At 32.5% G+C, this 24312-nt stretch overlaps 1 protein-coding gene across 2 annotated transcripts; it reads left to right on the top strand.

Moving 5' to 3' along the window:
* Positions 1 to 10497: 10497 nt before the first annotated feature.
* LOC120145573 (potassium transporter 6-like) lies at positions 10498 to 20731 on the top strand. Of its 2 annotated transcripts, XM_039159399.1 has the most exons (9): positions 10498 to 10508; positions 16317 to 16398; positions 16515 to 17004; positions 17092 to 17145; positions 18064 to 18324; positions 18412 to 18464; positions 18708 to 18831; positions 18923 to 19177; positions 19574 to 20637. In XM_039159399.1, exons 2-9 carry the CDS (start codon positions 16360 to 16362, stop codon positions 20635 to 20637), a joined length of 2340 nt encoding a protein of 779 aa, XP_039015330.1. In that variant the 5' UTR covers positions 10498 to 10508; positions 16317 to 16359. The 2 variants fall into 2 exon arrangements, with proteins under 2 accessions (XP_039015330.1, XP_039015331.1); XM_039159400.1 differs by lacking the exon at positions 10498 to 10508 and having other exon boundaries at positions 16360 to 16398; positions 19574 to 20731.
* Positions 20732 to 24312: the final 3581 nt, after the last annotated feature.

Here is a 24312-nt window from a genome sequence, read left to right as displayed (position 1 = left end):
AAGAGAAGACAACTCTGGAACTTTTTTCTCTCTTCCCACGTGGTTTCCTTATCTTATAAGGGAAAATAAAAATCTTCTTGTTAAATGACCATTTTACCCTTTACTTCATTCCATAATTACCAAATAACTTTCATCATATATTTCCAATAAATCATTGAACTATTCAATTATCATACTTTAATCACCAATTTCTGAATTTTTTCAAACTAGTCACTAACCCGATATTGAGGATGTTACAAATATCCCCTCCTTTTAAGAAAATTCGTCCTCAAATTTTCACTGAACATATTAATAAGAACATATCTTCTAATGTTCTCATGTTACCTCCTTTACTTAATTTTCATTCTTTTAGTTCTTCAACTACCTTTTTCCCTTATATATTCATCTACAGTCACTTATCATATAAACAGTAACTAGTAACTTTAATCCATTTCTGTCTTTTCTCTCTTCCATTATGCATTTTCCTTTTACCCTTTCTGAAATTTCATATAATGTCACTAATCACGTAGACAGTAACATCCATCTCTAATTACCTTATAACCATAACCAAACTCTTTTTCCATCATCATTTAACCAAGAACACGACCTTAAATCTTCTTTAAATATGATTCAACATACATCTTAAAGAATCTTTTCACATCACCTTACACACTTTTCTTACTTCTATATCAAAATTATCATCTACACTTCCATATAACCTTTATCGTATCTGATCCTTTAATTCAATCCCTTTCATTTCTTTATTCCATTATTCATTTATTTATTCCTTATACCCAAATCATATTTTTCCTTTCATGTTCACATACTCTTGTCTTATCACCTATACTTATCTCTATGTACCAATCTTCATTGCATCCTCATAACTTTGATAACCCATTTACTTATATAATTTATTCTTTATCAATTCCTATACTTGTATTTTCCTTCCTTAAGGTTCCATGCAAATACTTATCTCCTTTTCTACATCATAGCTATCTGATCAGAATACACAACTATATTCAGATTCACATCATAATCAATTAACTCACTTTATCCTTTCTTCCAATCTTATAACTCTAACACCTTTACTCTGGTAGCTAGTCAATAACATATGTCCAATCTAGGGCACAAGCCCTAGTCAACCAATCACATACATCATTTCCAATCAAAATTATCTCAAAATTCATTTACTTAACTTGTCAATTTCACATCTATTCTCATACATCCTGTAATTTCCATTGTTCAAACTAAACATTCTGACTTCTTTTATCTTATAAACTGATCATCGATATACCCATTCTTAAACTCTTATTATCAATCCTTAGCTTTACTCAAACATACGAATCCTCATCTTCTTCACTATGTCACATTATTAGGATCAAAATATACAACTGTATCCCGATCCACCTTATCTTTAGTTGTCTTATCCTGACAACATCTCAAAATTTTATATTCTATATATTTTATCACGTACTCTGGTTAGCCAACGTTAATTCTTTCCGTCTTAACTGCACACCCTTATCATATAAACATTCTTACTTATACACAATGCTATCCCTTCGTTTCGAACTCATAAGATCTGACTTTATACATTTTATACGCTTGTCACTGATACATTTATTCTTGAACTCTTCTACCAATTCTCACTGCATCATTTGATCTTTTAACGCTCATATGGTGACACTTGTTCACCATATTCTATCTTATCCACGAAATAATAAAACTACTCCATATCGCTTTTCCGATTCAAAATAATGAAAACCTACTATCACTATTCTAATATGATTTCAACTTTCTTAAATCAATCTTTGATCTTACGAGGCATTTCCTAATGTGTCCGCTCTTCATCCTGACTGGCCAGGGCAGGCGAATTGCTATTACAATAAGAATTACCTCTCACTTCATTTCGAAACTATTGCAATTAGATTTCTACAATATCATACTATTATTATTTTATTAGCAAAACATCATACTCCTTACACTATCATATCAGAAATTTTCACTTTTAGTTGGCATGTACACATTTGTAAACCTCATTTGACTTTGGTTTAAGCCTAGAATCGACTAAACCTTAGCTCTGATACCATTAAATGTAACACCCTAACCCGTACCCGACCCGAATACGAGTATGAGGTGTCACATTGACTTTTCAAACTTTGTCTCTTGACAAAATTCAAAGAAAATTTAAAACTTTCATTAAAATAAAAATGGTTTATTTATATAATTGACCAAAATAATCAAAATCTATCAGAACATATTCAACTCAATCAATTAGTACATGCCAACTATATTCAAATAAACCAAACACATTTAAATCATCTATTTTCTGATATGAAATTTTGTAAGGGAGATGCTGACCTGTCTTGCTCTTCTTCACTTCTCTTCTCGCCTTTGTAACCTACGTGTGAAACAATCACACGCTAAGTCTATGACTTAGTGAGGTAATAAATATATAATGTAAACTATAACTTGTAATCATGCATGAACAATTACTATTATCACATCATACCCAAACAAATATCCATTGATATATATATATATATATCAAATACACACATGCATATAATTATCTTATTTCCTATCATTATCATATTATCACCATTCATATTTCTATTCTCTTGTTTATATGATCCATTATGTTCATATCCTATATCTTATAACATATACAATAATCACTCATACACACATATCATATCATATAATTCATATCACAAAACACATATATACATCACATAAATTATATTCAATGTTATCTCTTATTAGCCCATGTACACCTGTGAGAATTGTAGATATGTGAGTCTATTGAGGTTGTATATACTATGCTGTCACCACAGCTCATATGGGGTCCCACTAGGGGATACGAAATTTTGTCCCAAAGGACCACTATGAAATATCCCGAAGGATCACTGTATATCCCGAAGGACCGCGTAGACCCTCGACTCTTGGCATGTCAACTATACATATAGCTCTCGTATCATATAACATGGGAATTATATTCATATCACTTCACATATTCATATATACATTTCACTTTTCATATGATTTCATAATCATATGTCACTTAGCTTATAACACTTCTTTTGTGTTCATATGACATGTAACTCATTGTCATATTTAATTGTCATATAATTCTCATACCTCAAGTATATCACATTCATATTACATATTCATATAAGCTCACGGTTTTTTTATCACTTATCTTCTTATTATATTATTCACATGTCACATGGCTATGTCTTCTCATGTATTCATTTTCATCATATTCTCCTATGATTACCTATTTTATCTCATAAATATATGTTCATATAAGCCACATAGCACATACAAAAATATATCCACTCATATAATCAAACATACATATATTTCATGTCATTTACCTACTTATAATCAAGACTTCATGCATTTTAACTATCGGAAATAGACTTATCACAATTCCATTTTCCATATCATTCTATAAAATAAGGTGCACTCACCTTGGCCTCACTAAGTTCCAATCCATTTTTATAATTTCCTCTCTTGCGATCGAATCATAACTTGATAATCGTTTCGGGACTTGTTCGTGCCCGATATCTATATAATCATACATTGATACATATTAGTATCCAATTGATATACACTAATATATCATTTCTTAGACCAAAAGAAAGGTATAATTATATTTTTCTTTGAAGTGCATCGATGCATTCTTTAACATGTGCATCGATGCACTACCCATGCATCGATACACAAATCACCTTCGATATTTTTATTTTAAGGGGGTGCATCGATGCACTCCTTATGCATCGATGCACTAATTGCATTCGATGTTTCCATTTTTAATGGGTGCATCGATGCACTTCCTGTGCATCGATACACACTGAACAATTTCTGGAAATTTACCCTTGATGCATCGGTACACATTGAATGTGCATTGATGTACATAGCCCAGAATTCATTTTTAAGCCCGAAAAATCACTCCAATTCTACTTAAACACTTCATATTACACCATCTACCATATTATTAACTCTCATATACATACTTAAACTCATTTCTACTCCTTTATCACCCTTTAAATCTCAAAATTCCTTTCTCCATATGGAAATCAATAATCATACCAATTTTTCAATATGTTCTTAATTCAATTCTATCACTTCATATCTCCTAATTAAGTTGATGATAAGTCAAATTTATCTTCCAATTTGAGTAATGAACTCTATTCCAAGATTTCATTTAAAAACTCTTAATCTTTAATATCTCCTAACTCCACCATCCTTTGCTTTTAAAATGATTTGAGCTTAATTATCATCTAATGATCATAAACAAACCTTAAATTTAACCAGAAATTATCTAAATAGAAGGCTCACCTTTGGTTCAAGCCTTCACGTATGAAGAAGGAAGAAGAGAAGAGAAGAGAACTCTGGAACATTTTTCCCTCTTCCCACGTAGTTTCCTTATCTTATAAGGGAAAATAAAAATCTTCCTTGTCAAATGACCATTTTACCCTTTACTTCATTCCATAATTACCAAATAACTTCATCATATATTTCCAATAAATCATTGAACTATTCAATTATCCTACTTTAATCACCAATTTCTGAAATTTTTCAAACTAGTACTAACCCGATATTGAGGATGTTACATTCAACCTCTTTTTCCACATATATCTGTGTAGTCTCTGAATTTTCAGTGCTATCATCGTCTTCTTTTCTTTGTAGTTTATCTTTTACAAAGAGAACATCTCTGCTGATGATTGCTTTGCAGGCAGTGGGATCCCACAAGCGATACCCCTTTGCTCTATCAGCATACCCCAAAAATTTGCATTTCCTGGATTTTGGATCTAACTTTGAAATTTCTTGGGAGTTATACATCACGTACACTATACTTCCAAATACATGGAGGTTTGAATAATCAGCTAGTTTACCAGTCCACATCTCCATTGGTGTCTTTAGCTCTATTGCAGTTGATGGAGCTCGATTCACCAAATAACAGGTGGTATTGACTGCTTCTGCCCAAAATGATTTTTCTGGGCCTGCAGCCCTCAACATTACTCTTGTTTTTTCTAACAAGGTTCTTTTCATCCACTCTGCCACTCTATTTTGTTGAGGAGTGTTCGCCACTGTGAACTGTCTTTTGATGTCTTTTTCCCTGTAAAAGTCATCAAATTCTTCACTTGTGTATTCTCCTCCATTATTGTTCTGAAACACTTGATCTTATTTCCAGAATCAAGTTCCACCCGCGCTTTGAAGTTTTTGAAAGTTAGAAACACACCCGACTTCTTCTTAATAGGGTATACCCAACATCTCCTGGAGTAATCATCAATAAATGAGACAAAGTATTTTGCTCCTACTAGGGATGTAACTGGTGCTTGCCATACGTCAGAATAAACCAATTCTAGAACACTTTTGCCTCTAGAATTTGACGTGTTGAATTTCAACCGGTGCTGATTACTTGTTATGCAATGCTCACACAAAGTAAGTGATACATTTATTAAGCCTGGAAGTAGCTTTTGCTCCACAATGACTTTCATACCTTGTTCTGACATGTGTCCAAGTTTCTGATGCCATAGCATTGCAAAATTTGAACTACATGAGGCAATAGAGACTTCTGCTTCTAGCAAATTCTCTCCCTTCAGTATGTATAAGTTTGCATCTATCTTTTCGCCTTTCATCACCACAAGCGCTCTACGGAACACTTTCATGATTCCTTTCATGTTTCAATCTTGCTTGCATTATTATCCAACAATCCGTAGGATAATAAATTTTTCTTCAGGCCTTTCACGTGCCGCACATCTCGAACAACTTTAATTGTTCCATCATATATCTTCAATTTGATGGTTCTCACGCCAACTATCTCTAAGGCATGATCATTGTAACTATACACAGATCCTCCTGAGACAGGTTCATAATGATGTAACCATTCTCTTTTTGAGGTCATGTGATATGTTGCTCCCGAATCAATGAGTCATATATCTGCAAATCTTTTCCTGCCCTCCACGGTGGTTAACGCTTCACAACATAGAGCATCTCCATCATTTGAAGTGTTTGCGATATTGACTTGTGGATTAGAGTTTTTATTTAGACTCCAACAATCCTTCTTCAAGTGACCATTATTTCCACAGTTGTATCACTTTAAATTTTTTTGCTTATCGACTTTGATCTACCATGTTTGTGACTGCTACTTTGGCCACGTTCTGTTGATCTCTCTCTCATCGTTGTCAACGCTTCTGCTTGTTGCAGATTTACTTATCTGTCTACCTTGTTCTTGCGTTGATTTTCTTCTTGTAGAACAACAGCTGCAACGTCATTGAAGACTAGACTTGTGACATTATTGTTTGTCAAGTTGATGATGAGTTGATCATACGAATCAGACAGACTTTGAAGTTAAAGTTCAACACGTTATTGTTCTCTTATTGTACATCTTAAGGATGTAAACTGAGAAAATAAAGTGTTCAACGTGTTTAAGTGCTCTGTCACTGAAGTAGATTCTGGCATACGGAGAGTGTACAATTTCCTCTTAAGGAAAATTTTATTGTGCAACGATGTGGCCTCGTACAATTTGTGAGACGATTCCATATCTCCTTAGTTGTTTTCTTCTTCTCGATGCTTGACAATACTTCATCTGCTAATGCTAATAAAAGTTTACCATAGCATTCCCGTCCATTTCGATCCATTTGTTGTCATCTGTAAAATCTACCGGTCTTTCATTGATAGCTTCTAGACAACCGTCTTTCATCAGGATGACCTTCAATTTCCACAATGAGAAATTTCTCCCATTGAACTTTTCAATATCAAATTTCATTGTCATAGCTTCTATTATGGATAGCTCCACTATTTCACTATCGTGAATAGTTCTCTGGAACCTTCAAGAATGGGTAATACCTTCTTACTTTCTTATATTGGAGGATCTACCTTTTGGTGGCAACCACAAAGACAATAAGTATATATTACACACTCTAATCTGGCTCTGATGCCAATTGTTGCGGAATACGGCTATCGGATAGAGCAAAATCATAACTGATAATTTGGGAAAATAAAAATAAAGATAAAAAGACACAAATTTTACGTGAAAAACCACTAAATAATATAGGGTAAAAACCACGAGCAACGGTAGAAGAATTTCACTATGAAAAACAAGAATTACAACTTCTCTCAATCTACCAAGGAGAAAACAATGAAAATTCTCTCTTGATAAAAAGGAGAAAACAACTCTCAAGAAAACTCTCTAAATTCTCTAGTATTGAGAGAAAGCTAGAATGATTTGGGATGGTTTTGAAGCTAATGGCTTAGGGTATTTATAGTTGAAGCTTAAGACTAATATTATAAATACCCTAAAGTATAATGATTAAATGTGTAATTTTACCATCCATGAAATTCAACAATTTCATGTTGATTGGCACCGAAGGTTTGCACCTAAATGTTTGGCCAACTTTGGATGACTTTTCAACATGTTTGGCAACCAACTTTGCTTGACTTTTCAATATTTAGATCTCTAGAAAGTTTTCCACTCTTTGGATTGGGGTTTTATTGTGCTGGTTTTAGAAGCTTTGGGTGTTCTTGATTTGATGATTGGGTGGATCAAGGAATGTATTTCCACTACGAGGTTCTCTATTGCTATTAATGGGAGCTGGTGGGTTTTTTCAAGGGTGCTAAAGGGATGAGATAGAGTGATCCCCTCTCTCTTTATCTTTTTGTATTGGTGATGAATGTGTTGTCTTGCTTGTTGGACAGAGCTGCTGAGCACGGAGTTTTTCGATTCTATCCGAAATGTCATAGACTTTATCTCACGAACATTTTCTTTACGGAGGATTTGTTGGTGTTTTTGCGGGGAGATTTGGATTCGGTGAAAGGCATTTGGGGTTGTTTGTGTTGTTTTATGAGTTTTCTGGTTTGAAGATAAACCTAGAGAAATCTGAATTTTTTTCTTCTGGAATGAGGGTGGACCTCCTTGAGGCTATTCAAGGGGAAATTGTGATTAAGCGGGAGGTGTTTCCAGTTAAGTACCTTGGTATTCCTCTGGTTTCGAAGAGACTCATGATTCGTGATTGTGATTCTCTTATTGGCAAAATTTCCAGAAGTTAAAGTGTTGGAAGACTAGGCATCTTTCGTATACTGGAAGAGTCCAACTTATTCGGCCAGTGATTTTTGGCATACAAGGTTACTGGAGCAGGCAAGTTGTCATTCCTTGTGCGGTTTTGGACATAATAAACCGGCTTTGTATGTGTTTCTTTTGGAAGGGGGAGGATAAGCCTGTGCGAGGTGCTCGGGTTAGTTGGTCTAAAATTTGTGGCATGAAAATGAAAGTGGTTTGGGGTTAAAGGACATTAGGTGTTGAAACCAAGCGTGTTTAATTTATCTGATTAGGCATTTTCTTTTGAACGAGGGCTCGCTTTGGATTGCCTGGATTAATTTGTATGTCTTGAAAGGTGGTTCCTTTGGTAAGCGAGTTGTGGTTGGGTTTGGCATTCTTTGCTGCTCCTGAGGAACAAAGATGTTGTTATTAGTGTTGCATTGCTTGCTCCTACCAGTTCAATTGTAGATATCTGGGAAACTATTCATGAGCATGGTGTGCGAGTATTGTGGGATAAGTTGATTTGGCACTCGGGTCATATTCCCAAGAACTATGTTATCTCTTGGATGGGTGTGCTCGACAGGCTTCCAACGAAGAGTCGATTGATTTCGTTTGGCATGAATATTGATGGTTTGTGTGTTCTTTGCTTAAATGGGATTGAGTCTCGAAACCATATTTTTTTTTATTGTTGTTATTCTAAGGAGGTTTGGAAGAACATTCTTTTGCTAGTAATGTGACAAGCCAGGCTATGGGATGGAGTTTTGAGTTTGGCTGAGCCTGTTGCAATACCAGAGGAAAGTCAGCTATGGCTTACTTGTTTCGCTTGGCATGAAACTGTGCCATTGCGATGATTTGGAAGGAAAGAAATTGTAGAGTGTTTCAGGGTAAACAATGTTCGAATGAGGCGTTGGTTACACAGATAATGGGTATGGTTCGAATGAAGGTTGCTGGGTGAAGGCCAGCAATATGAGTCAAATTGACAGGCTTAGCCGTGAGAGGTGGGGTTTGAATGTATAGCTGATTGTTTATTCTTTATTGGTACAGACTATTAGTTTTTAGGCAATGAATTTCAAATTCATCTAAAAAAAATTGAAGTTTGATAATTTACAATTTGATAGTTTTAAAACCTTTTTAAGGGTCGGTTTGATATTATTTTTAAAAGGTGAGGTTGAAAATTGATGTTAAATTTATTAAAAGTGCTTTTGAAAAATATAATTTAAAATTTAATTGTCTATGAGTGCTTTAAAATTTGATTTTGAAATGATTAAAAATTCATTTTAGATATTAAAATCAAGTAATTGAGGACAAAATTATAATTTCATCCCAAAAGTGATTTTTCCCAACAAAAGCTATAAATTATATTTTTTGAGGTTAGGTTGAAAATCACTTTTCCAATAATAATGTTAAATCAATTTTTGAGTGTTTAACATTAGTTACGGGGTGCAAAACCACTTTTCCCTTACTAGATGTATTCTTAAACTGGCCTTAAATAGGATTGAACAAAATAATTAAGAAAATAAAAAAATATGAATTAAAGAATATGATTTAATTCGGTTTGAGGTTTTTATTTTATAATTCATTGATCGTTTAATTTAAATATATAATTTTATAATTCAATCAATTTCAATTTTTCTATAAAACTCGTTTATTTTTTATTAATCTAAGAAATTACAAGTGATAGTATATATTCTAAAGGCTTTTAACTATTTGATAATAAACGCTCAAATATCTTGCAGTTGTGGTTCTCAAACTTAGAACCTTTAAAGATAACAATCATCTCTTTAATCATTGAAATAGCTTGGTTCGTAAGTGTAAAAATTTATCGTAGATCATATTCATTAATAAATAGGTTTTTTTTAGAAATATTAATAAATTGGGTTATTTAAAGTGAATAGGTTTTTTTATGCATGATGCATTAATAAATAAATTGTTATGGATCACTTGAAATTAGAATACAAGTGGTGATGATCGGATTAAAACAAGGGTAAACTACATAAATGACCACCAACTATGGGCTTGGTCTCGAAATGACCATCATTTTTAAATTTGCATCAATATGATCATTGAAATATTTAAATGATTTAAATATAGTCACATGTTGTTAACATTTAACGGAAGTGTTTACGTGGAAGTTAACAAGTATAATTAGGGTGTGGGTCCTTGTAAAGTTATGTATTCACAACATTGGCACCCTACTTTGTTTTCTTCCATTTTGGTCACTACTTGTATATATGATTTATTTCCTTGGATTTTCAATTAATGCAATTTGATCCTGGTTTTGTTTTAATTTGTCTAATGCCTTAATTTGAACATTAACTTTAAAATCTTGTATTCTAGAGGATTTAATCTATAAATTTAATAAATGACTAGAATAAAAGATTTTAAAGTTAATGCTCAAATCAAGGTATTAGACAAATTAAAAACATAATCATAATCAAACTGCATTAAATGTAAATCCAAGGAAACAAATCATATACAAGTAGTGACCAAAACGGAAGAAAACAAAGCAGGGTTCTAGCGCCGCGAAAACGTAACTTTACAAAGACTTATATCAGTTTTGTTAAATGCCACGTAAACACTTTCGTTAAATGTTAACGACATGTGACTATAGTGAAACCATTTAAATAGTTCAGTGATCATTATTGACACAAATTGAAAAATTGTGGTCATTTCCAGACCAAACCTATAGTTGGGTGATCATTTATGTAGTTTACCCATAAAACAATAATATTATTTATAATTTGTTAGTTTAAGAAAATGTTTTGATTTGCCGTAGTTACATCTATAAAGTTAAATCGTTTCCTCTTGTAGCGTATTTGTGTTTGTTATTATTGTATATATTTTTTAATTTTATTTTTCAACGTTAGATTGAATATTCGTATTTTCAAACCTATATTTATGATTATTAAATATAAGTCGCAGAGTCGTAACTAAATTTTGAAAAACTAGTTAATCAACGAGTCATTATATACATTTCTATATTCATATTAATAATGTTATCCGTAACAGTTATTGATAATATTTCAATCGATAACATATATGAGTAGTTCTGTTGTGCAACGGGAAAATGTATGATTAATTTGTAATGAGTTTTAACTTAAAATGTTATTATATTTACTCTAAAAGGTTTAATTATAATTATAATTACGATCGAAAATATTATATGAATTTCTTTATAATAAGTAATTACGTAACTTACACAATATATTATAAACAATATGATATTTTTAATTTTGATTTAAAATGTTATTTAATTCAGTATAAAAGAATGAGTATTAAAAAAGGTTACGTCGAGGGAGTAGATTTAATGATGACGTGGATATATGGGTGTTTGCATGAAATGGAAGTCTCTCGCGTATGTATACTTTTTAGCAAAAGGAGAAGTAGTTATCTTCTTTGTATTGTGTTAATCAAAGAAAGCGATGGTTTTACTTCTTCAATATATATACATATATATATAAACCAAGTGATGTTTATAATAAATGAATTGTTATTATTTTTAAAGATTTTAATTCGAGCATATAAATGTCAGTGATATGAGTATTCAATGTTAAAAAAATTAAAAATTATATTTAAATAGATTTATCGTTTATTTATCTCATATTAATATATATATATATATATTTATGTGTATATATATATATACACACATGAATCAAGTGACTTTTGTTGTAAAGTAATTATTATTATTTCTAAAGATTTAAGTTCGAGCACATAAATATCAGACTGTCAGTGTTCAACGTTAAAATATTAAAATTTATATTTAAACAAATGTTTTCATTTATTTATCTCATATTAATAAAATATATATATATATATATTAGGGTTGTTTTGTTTTTCTAGACGCTTCTTTTGCCTTTTACCCATGCATTAAGGGCGGATTTAAGACCTTGGCATTAAAGATATTTTTATGGTGCAAGTTTCAAGTATTTTCTTCAGTTTTTTTTTAAATTAAGCTAATATTATTATAGAGTAATATATATCTTAAATATTCTTAATTATTTTTACAATAAACGTTTAATTATATGTGTTACAGAGTTGTTGGTGTTTGAATTCGAAATCTTTAAAAATAACCGCTATTCATACAAATTTTAGCCTTTAACTTATAAGAACCGAGAACTCGTTAAATAGCTTAATAGTAAAAAAGGATATATTTTTTAGAAAATTTAAATTTAAATAATTATATTTAGAAAATACGTCCAAATTGTTATAAATAATAAAAATTTTGAGCAGAAAAAAATGATTATTTAATTTTTTTTATCTTCATTAGCAACTTTCAACTGTTTTTTAAAAAAGTCAATTAAACAATCAATTTTAATTATAATAATTTAACGAAAATCATAATAAGGTGACTGCGTTATGGATTTGCATATGCTTTTTTTAGTGGTCCCGAAAAGATTGACTTTATAGCTTTGACTCTTTTATTGTACATAAAACATGTGTCCTGGGCATCCACCCCACACATTTCTCAATTTGGTAAAAGCTTTTCGATTCTTCATTTAATAAAAAGTAGTATTTTTAGTGAAATTTGTTCACATTAATCTCGTTATTCTTCCCATTTTAAGGAGAAGTTAATAATGAAACTGTTTCACTTTATTTTTGCAATATAAATTCAATTCTTATAAATTCAACATTGCAAAATTACTGTTGCTTGACATTTAATTTTTTAAATGATCGCACAAACTAAGTGATCTCTGTGTTAAAATAATTGTTATTATTTTTTGAGAATTCGAGTTCGAATATCATAGGATGTCGGAGTGTGAACGTTCAGTGTTGAAAGGTTAATCCAATACCATATTATTTGAAATGTATTTCTTAAAGATCAAGTTTTGATTTCTTGAAATTAATGGAGTTAAATTTTAGATCCAATCATAGATTCAAACTCTTATCACCATTTTCAACATAAAAAAGAACAACTTGTTAGGGTAAAATTAACAAATGGTCCCCCGACTATAGAGTACTACTTTATTAAGTCCATTGACTATTAAGAGTTATAAAATAATCCTTCAATTATAGAGTGTTACTTTGCTATGTCCCTTGACTATTAAAAGTTACAAAATAGTCATTTAATTATTTATCATGTTTCAAACCCGTCATTTTCTGTCAAAATATTGACGGTTAGGTAGGCCGAACGTTTACATGATGACAGAGATATGGTAGTCTTTAAGATTCAATGATCAGATTTTATCATGTCACATTTAGTAGATTAATGTTCAACTCATAATACTGTCAAATTTTAAATTAAAAATAACGAATTTAGAACATAATAAATAATCGGGTAACCATTTCGTAATTTTTAATAGCTGATGAATTTAACAAAATAATAATTTATAATCAGAATACCATTTTATAATTTTTAATAATTAAATGACTTAACAAAATAATATCTTATAATCGGATCGGATTGCGTACTTTACTCCTTTTTATCAATGTTCATACTTGGTCGACATTTCAGCTTTTCCCTACTTCTTTTCTCACTCAGCAACAGACAAATTGATCAAAAGGAGCACTCAAACTTTATACATTCCAGAATTCTTCATACTGCACAAGTAAACAACTTTTTCTTTTGCATTTCTTGTAGAAATCAATCTAGTTAATGCTTAAGGATTCAGTTACAATGTAACTTGTAAGAATCAATAACTTTTTTATTCGACTAAATTTAGATACATTCTTTACAGATCTATATGATCTATCAGAAGAAAATTTAAGATTTAACTATTATATCCATTTAGCCGGATAATTACGAATATTAATGATCAGTTCTGTCATATATAAAAATATGGACCAATAACCATTTTCATATCGATTATAGTTCTCCATCCAACCTTAAAAAAAATTAAATCACGATCACCGACTATCGATTAAATAAATTTGTTCTCGTCAAAATTAACATATTAATCAAACCAAAATGTAGTTCATGTAACTAAATCACCTTAACAATGAAATTTGAACCACATTGTATGGTTCACAAACTGTCGATTTATTCCATTACTTAAAAATATAATAATTGTTTTCTTTCAAATATAAAACAAATAAAAATATAATTCGATTAGATTTAGATATTTATATAAAAAATGAACCCTGAATTCATTAAATAACCTAAAATAATTAAAAAAATATTATTATTTAAAAAAAAATCAAACCCTGGTACTCATAAAAAACCATAATCAGTAGTTGATCAAATGCCACTTTAAAAGCATAGATTTGACTATCTTCCTCTCCCCTATTGTTTTCACTTTATAGAAAGCTTTAATTATATGAACCAATATCGCTCTTATCAAAAGGGTCTTGTGATTTCATGTCCACCTTTCCTTTTTCTTTCTCTTTATCATCATTACTCTCATATTTTTTTTTAAAGAGTCACTGTTTTTATTTTAATTTATTATTTTCGTCTCTATCGTATTTTCACATCAATTTAATTTTTAAAATTATTTAATTGTATAATTACATATTTTACCCCTAATTTAAAATCCTAAATTATAAGCCCACTGTTAGGGTTTAGGGGTTATATACTATAGTTTAGGATTTAGGATTTTAAGTTAGGGATAGATATAGAATGACGCAATTGAGCAATTTCGATGGCTAAAGTGATACAAAAATACGATAGGAACGTAAGCGATAAATTGAGTATACTAAAAGGATAACATTACCATTTTACCCATATTTTTTATTAACTGGTATTTAAAATAAAAAAAAAATCCACTTGATGATTTTATTTTGAGCATTGCCAAAGTCATTGAAAATATATTTTATGATATATGTTTTGGAAGTTGCAATCTTGTTTAAAGTATAAATTTGATGAAATGATTAACATTATTGGAATTTGTTGTTATGAGAAGAAACAAATAAGTTAGTTCCATAATCCAACTAAAAAGAGTAAAATAAATAAAATTTATAAATTATTAATTAATGTATCATTGAAAATATATATATATATTAATTAAACTTATATAATTATAAAATAATATATGTCCGGACATATACTCTTTATTCTTGTAACATGTTTTTTTAAGACTGATTTCAACCTTTTTCATATTTAATTAACATTTATTTAATTATTTTATTAAGTTAATTGTGAGGATCCTCATAATACTTTCCGTCCTAATTAATAAATTTTCGTAACCATCATAAATAAGATACTCGAGTTATGATAAAATTAATTGTCAATGTGATATTTATTTTTATGTTAATGTTGATGATACATATCTTTTAAGGCTGACCTATTGAGATTGGTGTTGCATTCTATAAAAATGTTCAGAGTTGTGATTTGCAGAAGACATGCTTTTAGTATGATTTCTCTTATATTCAAAATAAAAAATAACAATATGATTACTTTATTTTTATTATTATTTTTATTTAAAATTATAATTTTATTTTAGTTTATTATAAAACTAACTTTTGTTATTAGTTTGAAAAAATTATTCAAAAGAATTTGGAGTTTTTTTTGAACTACACTTTACAAATACAAAATATGATCATAAACAATAAATTTACTAATTTAATTATAAAAAGAATAAAACATTATATTGATACAAACTAAAGATTCTTAACCTTGAGGTCGTGGGATCGAGTCTACGGAGGGCATTTCATAATTCGGAGGTCTCTTACGGAAATTGTTTTCAACCTGGTGTTGGGACAGTCTACTATCTTACCTCCCCTTACCCCATACATAGGGAAAAAGGGACAGCCATTTAAAGATCATAATAAATTTATACGTGTCAAATTATTTTAATAGTTAAAAAAATTCTTATTATTTTAAAAATTTTAAATTTAAACATCAGTAATTGTAATTATTTAAAAATAATTATAATAAACTTAAGTTTAAACAGCATGGCCCACATAAATTTTATACACTATATGACTCAAAATAATAACATTTCAAGATAAATACAAAGTATTTTCTAATTTATTGAAATAGCAGTTACTTACTAAAAAAACTGAAATCCATATAAAACTTTCCCACCAACTATACAACAAACAGGTTCTCTCTCTGTCTTCTTTCTCCAGAAGCCTCACAAGTCACACGCAAGAGAATCATAGCTCACCTAGTTCCTTATTTTTCATGTTTTTTAATCACTACAAGTTTTCTTCTTTTTACTATTAAGTATTATACTTGTTATTCACTTCTGGTTTTCCGGGTCTTGCAAGTTTTTCTTTGTTTTTGCTGTCTCCGTTGATGAATGCTCAACTGCTCTCCACATACATACAACTCTGTCACTAAAGAATAAAGAAAAGGAAATAAGCAAAAAGCTTTGGTCTTTGAATTTTGAAGTTTGGGTATGTTCTGGAGAAGGTTTATTTAGCAAATGGGCATTCGTTGAATCTCCTCGATCATGGATCTGAAAACTGGTGTTTACCAAAACTATGTTAAAGTAAGATGGGTTTGTTTGACAAATTTGTATTCAATCCTTGTTTTTTTTCTGAAAATGCATTTCTGTTTTGGGTTTTGGATTTCAGGTTCTAATTGGAGTTTTTTTTTCTTTTGCAGAAGGAATCATGGAGAACTGTATTGACTTTAGCCTACCAAAGCCTTGGTGTAGTCTATGGGGATTTAAGCACTTCCCCTTTGTATGTTTACAAGAACACATTTGAGGAAGATATTCGACACTCGGAGACAAATGAAGAGATCTTTGGGGTTTTGTCTTTTGTTTTCTGGACTCTAACTTTGGTGCCTTTGCTCAAATATGTGTTCATTGTGCTTAGAGCTGACGATAATGGTGAAGGAGGGACTTTTGCCTTGTATTCATTGCTTTGTCGATACGCCCGAGTTAACTCTCTCCCCAATTGCCAATTGGCTGATGAAGAGCTGTTTGAGTACAAGAAGGATAGTATCGGTTTGGCACCGAAATCGAGTTTCGGGTCGAGTTTGAAATCCACTCTGGAGAAGCATAGGGTGTTGCAAAGGTTCTTGCTTGTTCTTGCTTTGATTGGGACCTGTATGGTGATTGGTGATGGTATCCTCACACCAGCTATTTCTGGTAATTAGGCTTTTCTTTCCCTGAATTGATTTATTTGTGCAATTGTGTCATAAACTGAACTGCTTGATTGTTTGGGTTGTTGTGCAGTATTCTCAGCCGTGTCCGGTCTCGAACTTTCGATGTCGAAAGAACATCACAAATGTAAGATACTTTCTCCCTTCTCTTTGTTTCCCTGTTGGTGTTACTGTATTTTAGCAAAAAGTGAGATTTTTTTATCCTTTTGATTGCTTCAGTAATTCTCAAGTTTAACGATGGCTGTTTAGGCTTTTTCTAAGTTTCTATTATTTTCATCCTGGCCTTTTTCTTCAACCTAAATGATAAGGCGCATGATTTCAACGATTGTCTTCACTCTTTACTCTTGGTCCCCCAAACCCTAAACATATGTATCGTGGAACCCATGGTTCTACCTTTCACCTCAAGTTGGTTAGACTTTCAATCAACATGCTAAACTGGGGCACTGTTGCATAGTCCGCCCAAACTGGTTGATCGAATTTCTTCAGCGATATTTCTGCTTGCGTACTCTGCTTTCGTCTGAAACTTTCTTGTTTAAATCAAAATTACTGCCCCACTTTGGGATAGGGTTGTTATGACTTATGAGTGCATACTTTGGCATCTAGTTTTGTAAGAAGCCATTACTTCAGTTATAGTTTCTAAAAGAAATGACCTACCTAATAATTCAAGTTTTCAAATTAGCCGACTTATTTGAACCGTGTACGATGTGAACTTGAGTGCTGCTGGGACCAACGACTCATGACCTTTGAAGTGTGGTTTTAGTTGTGCAACTAATGTTTAATCGATACAGTTCTTTCTACCCGCTAGCATGACTAGTGCTCCTATGACATGTTATAAATAAAGACTACATTGAAATGTTTTCGAAGTTTCCTAGCAGAAGTTTTAGCCATGAGTACTAATTGTATTTTTACTCTTAGGTGCACGCCTTCTATACATGTTCTCTATTTGATACATGAGTATTTGTACCACCTCCTCCTCTTCGTATGTTGTTCATAATTCCATATAGCAGTGTACCACCTCTTATGAAGGTTCGACAATTTTTTGCAGATGTAGAGGTTCCAGTCGCCTGCATCATACTGATAGGCTTGTTTGCCCTCCAACATTATGGCACTCACAGGGTTGGTTTTTTGTTTGCACCCGTGGTTCTATTATGGCTTCTTTGCATCAGTGCCATTGGGTTATATAATATCATTCACTGGAACCCTCATGTGTATCAAGCACTCTCTCCGTATTATATGTACAAATTCTTTCGAAAAACCCAGAGAGGTGGCTGGATGTCTCTGGGTGGAATTTTATTGTGTATAACAGGTGTGTGCGTGTGTATGTTTTTTTTTTCTATTTAAAATAAAGAGGTTCGTTTTAAGTTGATTTACATTTTCGATTTTCGATTTTCAGGCTCAGAAGCTATGTTTGCTGATCTTGGACATTTTTCACAATTGTCAATAAAGGTATATATCCTTAATTTATGGTTAGGGATTTCTTCTTTTAAATAAGTGAGCATTTAGACATATCGAATAGGCGATTTATAGATGCATTGAGCAAGTTTTCCAAGTATATGAAATTAGGATTATAATTGGCACTTCTAGTTTGCAAAAGAATTTCCGAGAGTTGCATGCTTGCTGGTTATTATTCAGCTTTGAACTATGCTAATGAAATGCTTTTATCGAATGGGAATTACCCCATTTCCGCAGATTGCTTTCACCTCATTGGTTTATCCATCCTTGATTCTTGCATACATGGGGCAAGCTGCCTATCTATCTCGGCATCATACTATGGACAGTGATTTTCAAATCGGATTTTATGTGTCCGTACCAGGTAGGTAACTTGAATTGTTGTTGAAATGGTATAACTCGGATAATAATTGATTTTTCAGCTAATCGTAACTATCCAAATGTTATTGCTTCAGAGAAGTTAAGATGGCCAGTTTTGGTTATAGCCATACTTGCTGCAGTAGTGGGAAGCCAAGCTATCATAACTGGAACGTTCTCGATAATCAAACAGTGCTCTTCCCTTGGATGCTTCCCGAAGGTTAAAATAGTCCATACATCGTCCAAAATCCACGGTCAGATCTACATTCCCGAGATTAACTGGCTTCTGATGGTGTTATGCTTGGCAGTTACTATTGGCTTTAGAGACACGAGGCGCTTGGGTAATGCATCAGGTATGACAATCCTCTCCATAAATGTGTTCAATTTTTTTTTGAAAGGATAAACGCGTTCAATTGGTTGTATAACTTGGGGCTTAGAGCATCTTGCAATATCAGTTACATATTCTAGCCTGAACCATTTCTTTATATACAGAAAATGGAAACTTATGGTATCCTTTTCGACCCACCTAAAACCGTGCTCAACTTGTAGATTGTTTCTGTAAGTCCGAAAAATTCGCAATGTACAATAGATGTCTCAATTACATTAGGCCCATTTGCAACATAAATTATTTTTCTGTTATAGATTGGTTGTACAATAGATGTCTGAATCTCAATATGAAACAGAGACCGGATCGCCTTTTTGTCTAGTTTTGTTCTAGTGGTTTTGACTCCATGTTTCTTGTGGGACAGGTTTGGCTGTTATAACTGTGATGCTGGTCACTACTTGCCTAATGTCTTTGGTAATTGTTCTATGCTGGCAGAAGAGTGTGTTCTTGGCAATAGCGTTTGTTTTCTTTTTCGGGACGATTGAAGCACTCTACTTCACCGCTTCCCTCACCAAGTTCCTCGAAGGGGCCTGGGTTCCGGTTGCCCTTGCATTCATCTTCCTTGTAATCATGTGTGTTTGGCACTACGGCACCCTGAAAAAATACGAGTTCGATGTTCAAAACAAGGTGTCTATCAACTGGCTACTTAGCTTGGGTCCCAGTCTAGGCATAGTACGGGTTCGTGGGATCGGGCTTATACACACGGAGCTTGTATCCGGAATCCCTGCAATTTTCTCCCACTTTGTCACTAACCTTCCAGCCTTCCATCAGGTCTTAGTCTTTCTTTGCATCAAATCCGTCCCGGTTCCTCATGTTAAACCCGAGGAACGGTTTTTGGTTGGTCATATTGGACCTAGGGAATACAGGCTCTATAGGTGCATTGTACGATACGGTTATCGTGATGTTCACAAAGATGACATGGAGTTCGAGAAAGATCTTGTCTGCAGTATAGCAGAGTTCATACGCTCGGGAAGCATTTCTCCTGTCCATGTTGACGAAGATCCGTTAAAGGACGAAGATAAAATGACAGTTGTCGGAACATGTTCTAGCCACACGGAAGGGATCCAGATGAGTGAGGACGATGCAGACAACATAGAGGCAGCTGGTCCATCAGAGTTGAAGGAGATACGGTCACCACCACCTGTAATGAAACCGAGAAAAAGAGTACGGTTCATCGTCCCGAAGAGCCCGGAGATCAACACCGGAGCGAGGGAAGAGCTGCAGGAACTCATGGAAGCTAGGGAAGCCGGGATAGCGTACATACTAGGGCACTCGTATGTTAAGGCCAAGCAAGGGTCTAGCCTGATCAAAAAACTTGTAATAAACTATGGGTATGAATTCTTGAGAAGAAACAGCCGACCATCAACCTATGCGCTAAGTGTACCACATGCATCTACGTTGGAGGTGGGTATGTTGTATCATGTTTAGTCTCTTTTTCATTTTTTGTTTCTTCTTTTATGGGATAGTTTTGGTCATAGACAAACCGGAAATGTATCATATACATCTTTACAGTTATGTTCAACTATATATATATATATATGTGTGGAGAGCTTTTCATTCACCTTGGCACCTGGTCAATTTGTTGTTAGTAAACGATGAAAATTTCACATTTTTGCCTCTTGCATACTCATAGTATCTAATTGTTAAGAAACAAGTAAAGAGCATACAAGAATTGATATTGAATGCACAACGACTTCCAGGCTCGTATACCTAACTGAAGATGCTGAGTTGGCAACTAACCACCTGCAAGGTTTTATATTCAACACGAATCATCGAAGACTCGAAAGTAATATAAATTTGTAAAAATGAAGAATCCGAATAGCATAAAATAAAAGAAAATAAAAAAGTATCGGAGGTCTTTGTACTTTTTAAAAAAGCCAATGTGGTCCTCATATTTTTTTCTCTTCAATGTGACCTCTAACTCATAAAATAAATTCATTGTGGCCCATTGACCAAAGTTTTATCGACGTTGACCGTTATGGTGTTGATGTGACAGTTCACGGTGCTGACGTGGTAGTCCACGGTGCTAACATAACAGTCCAGTGTGATAATTAATGTGACGAATGACATGACAGATTGACTAAATCGGTAACTCAAACATGACAGATTGACTGCCACATTAGCACAATGGACCGCCACGTTAGCACCGTAAATTGGCACGCCAGGACTGTAACGGTCAACGACGAAAAACGTTGGTCAAAGAGCCACATTGGATTTGTTTTCTGATTTAGAGGGCCACATTGAGAGGAAAAATAATACGAGGGTCACATTGGTTTTCTTTCAGAAGTCCAGGGACCTCTAATGTATTTTTGCCATAAAAGAAATAACAAAGGTTACCTGCATGTAATCTGGGATGGTAATAGTGATTCTTGCAGTTGCAGGAGGATCGCTTAATATACGGTAGCTAGGGTTCAACAAGGTTGATTTGATTTGGTTTCCCTTGCACATTCCCATGCATGGAGGGCAGGCTATCTTTAGGAGGCTCTCACGAAGGGTACACTCAATTTCCAGAGGGCTTGAAATAGAGGGTGGCTGCCCTTATTACCCTCTGACCCATCTTCCTTTCTTTAGCAATCAATTCAACAGTCTCCCTATATTCCAAATTAACGGTAATAATACTTTAGATTCAACAATTCTAATCCCAACTACTTCATCTATATATTTAGGAGAATTGCAAGCTCATTTCCATAAAATAAATAAATAAATAAAAAGCTAATGAGAAGCCATGAAGAATTTCCAAGTGTCTGCTATATTATTCATGGTGGTGGTTCATTTTGCTGCAGGACAAGAGCCGGTAGCAACAATAAAGGTAAAACTTTGCAGTGAAGCAATCAAAATGGAGGGCTGCGAAAACTACGGTTTGCATGAAATTGTGTAAGGAAAAACATGGAGGCGAAGCAAGAGAAGCATGTTTCGGGGCTGGTTGCCTTTGCAAATACCCTTGTCCTTGGGGGCCACAATATTTTGGTACCTAAACTTGTTTTAACTTTTAAGATGCAATTTGAGGCTTTAAACTCCAATTTAATTTTTTTTGCCAAAAATCACCAGAGGTCCCTATACTTTTGAAAAAAAATCAATGTGACCCTTGTATTTTTTTTCTCAACGCGACCCTCCAACTCAGAAAATAAACCCTACATGGCCCTTTGACCAACGTTTTTTGTCATTGATCGTTACGGTGCTGACATGACAGTTCACTGTATTGACATGGTGGTCCACGGTATTGACATGACAGTTCACGATAGTTGATAATATGGCGGATGACATGACAAATGTGTTAAATTGGTAACTTAAACATGACGGATGGACTGTCACATCATCACCGTAGACTGCCACGTCAATATTAGTGATCTGCCACGCCTACACCGTAACGGTCAATAATAGAAAAATGTTAGTCAAAAGACCACGTTGAATTTATTTTATAAGTTTGAGGGTCAGAGGAAAACTAATACGAGCCCACATTGATTTTTTTTTCAAAACTACTATGATCTCGATACCTTTTGCCATATTTTTTTGGGTTTAATTAGATATATAGATTTGTGTATAATAATACTAATTAAATCAATGTTCATGTATTATATTATGGGTAAACTATCATTTAGTACCTAAACTATCAGTTTTAGTTCATTTTAGTACCTAAACTCTTAACTTTTTCAAAACCATACATAAAATTTAGTTTTTGTTTTATTTTAGTTACCCCATCGTTAAAAACTTAACGTTTTAATATCTAAACTATCGGTTTTGGTCCGTTTTACTAACTAAACTTTCAAAAAAAAAGTTCAAAATTTAACGTTAAATTTTGAACATGTACTAAAATGAAATAAAAACTAAATTTTAGGTATAATTTTGAAAAAGTTAAGAGTTTATACTAAAACATATAAAAACTAATAATTTACTTACTAAACGCACGTAATTTACTCTTATATTGTACATTCAATCAAAGTTGATTGTAAATTTAGGATTTAAAATGACAGTCTTCCACATAGCTAATTATTCAAGTTGCCAGTTTCCTTTTAATTTCTTTTTTGTTGTTGGCCATTTGTCTGTCATTACCAATGAAAATGACGGACTGCTAACTAAGCAAGGTCTTATTATGAATGTATATCCTTTAACACATCTTGATGTGAATGGGAGTGGATCATCGTTGTATTAATGGAGGCTTTTATAATGTTTTTAAGTTTAAGATTGACCTTAGATTTAATTTATTATTTTTGTCCCTATCGAATTTTTGTATCAATTTAGTCCTCAATGTTATTTAATTATATCATTCTATATCTTATTCCTAACTTAAAACCCTAAATCATAAATTTTAAGTTAGAGTTTAGGGTTTAGAGGTTATGAGATTATGATTTAGGGTTTAAGATTTATAATTTAGGTTTTAAGTTAGGGGTATGTATATAATGATGAAATTGAGCAAGGGTTAAATTAATGCGAAAATAAGATAAGGACGAAAGTGATAAATTGAGTCTCCTACATAGATAAAAATTACTCTTTTGCCATCTTTTCAACACGACAAAAGATGAGCAAGGATAGGTTGACTGACAAGACAAGCATCGAATGACTGTAAACTTTGGTCGTTGTTGCTAAACTTTCGACCTTAAAAATCACAACGTTTCTTTTATACGTGTATTATTGCACTCGGATGTATTGAATGGATTGATTACATGAAATATCGATTTTCTGAGAGAATTCAGATTCAAGTAGCAACTCCACATGATGTGTATCGTTAATAAATTAAAAAAAAATCGATATTATTTTTCGAATAAGATTCTAGGTTTTATCTCCTAAGTGTGTAAAGTTTGATTTTTTTAGAGTTAATTACATCATATGTCTATAAACTATAATCTTCATTTTAAATTGATCCTTAAACTTTTAAACATTTCAATTTCATCCCAAACTATGACTCTCATTCTAAATTAGTCCCTAAACTTTTGAATCTTCTAATTTCATCCCAAATTCATCCAAATATGTAATTAGTTTAAACCGTAGTTTAACTTAAATTTTTTTTTTTCAAACATATAATAATATAACTTGATCTAATAATTTTAATAACAAGGGATGTGTTAGTATATATGTATAATGTGGGATGAAATTGAAATGTTTAAA

This window comes from Hibiscus syriacus, unplaced genomic scaffold (genome assembly GCF_006381635.1).
Source record: "Hibiscus syriacus cultivar Baekdansim isolate YM2019G1 unplaced genomic scaffold, ASM638163v2 tig00110893_pilon, whole genome shotgun sequence".
NCBI classification, from domain to species: Eukaryota; Viridiplantae; Streptophyta; class Magnoliopsida; order Malvales; family Malvaceae; genus Hibiscus; species Hibiscus syriacus.
This window is presented reverse-complemented; position numbering and strand designations above follow the sequence as displayed.

Coding starts and splice junctions, on each gene's coding strand:
- LOC120145573 (XM_039159400.1), top strand. CDS start 16,360: ATGGATCTGAAAACTGGTGTTTACCAAAACTATGTTAAA. Junction 17,005..17,091: donor CCTCACACCAGCTATTTCTG/GTAATTAGGCTT, acceptor GTTGTTGTGCAG/TATTCTCAGCCGTGTCCGGT. Junction 18,465..18,707: donor TTTCACAATTGTCAATAAAG/GTATATATCCTT, acceptor CCATTTCCGCAG/ATTGCTTTCACCTCATTGGT.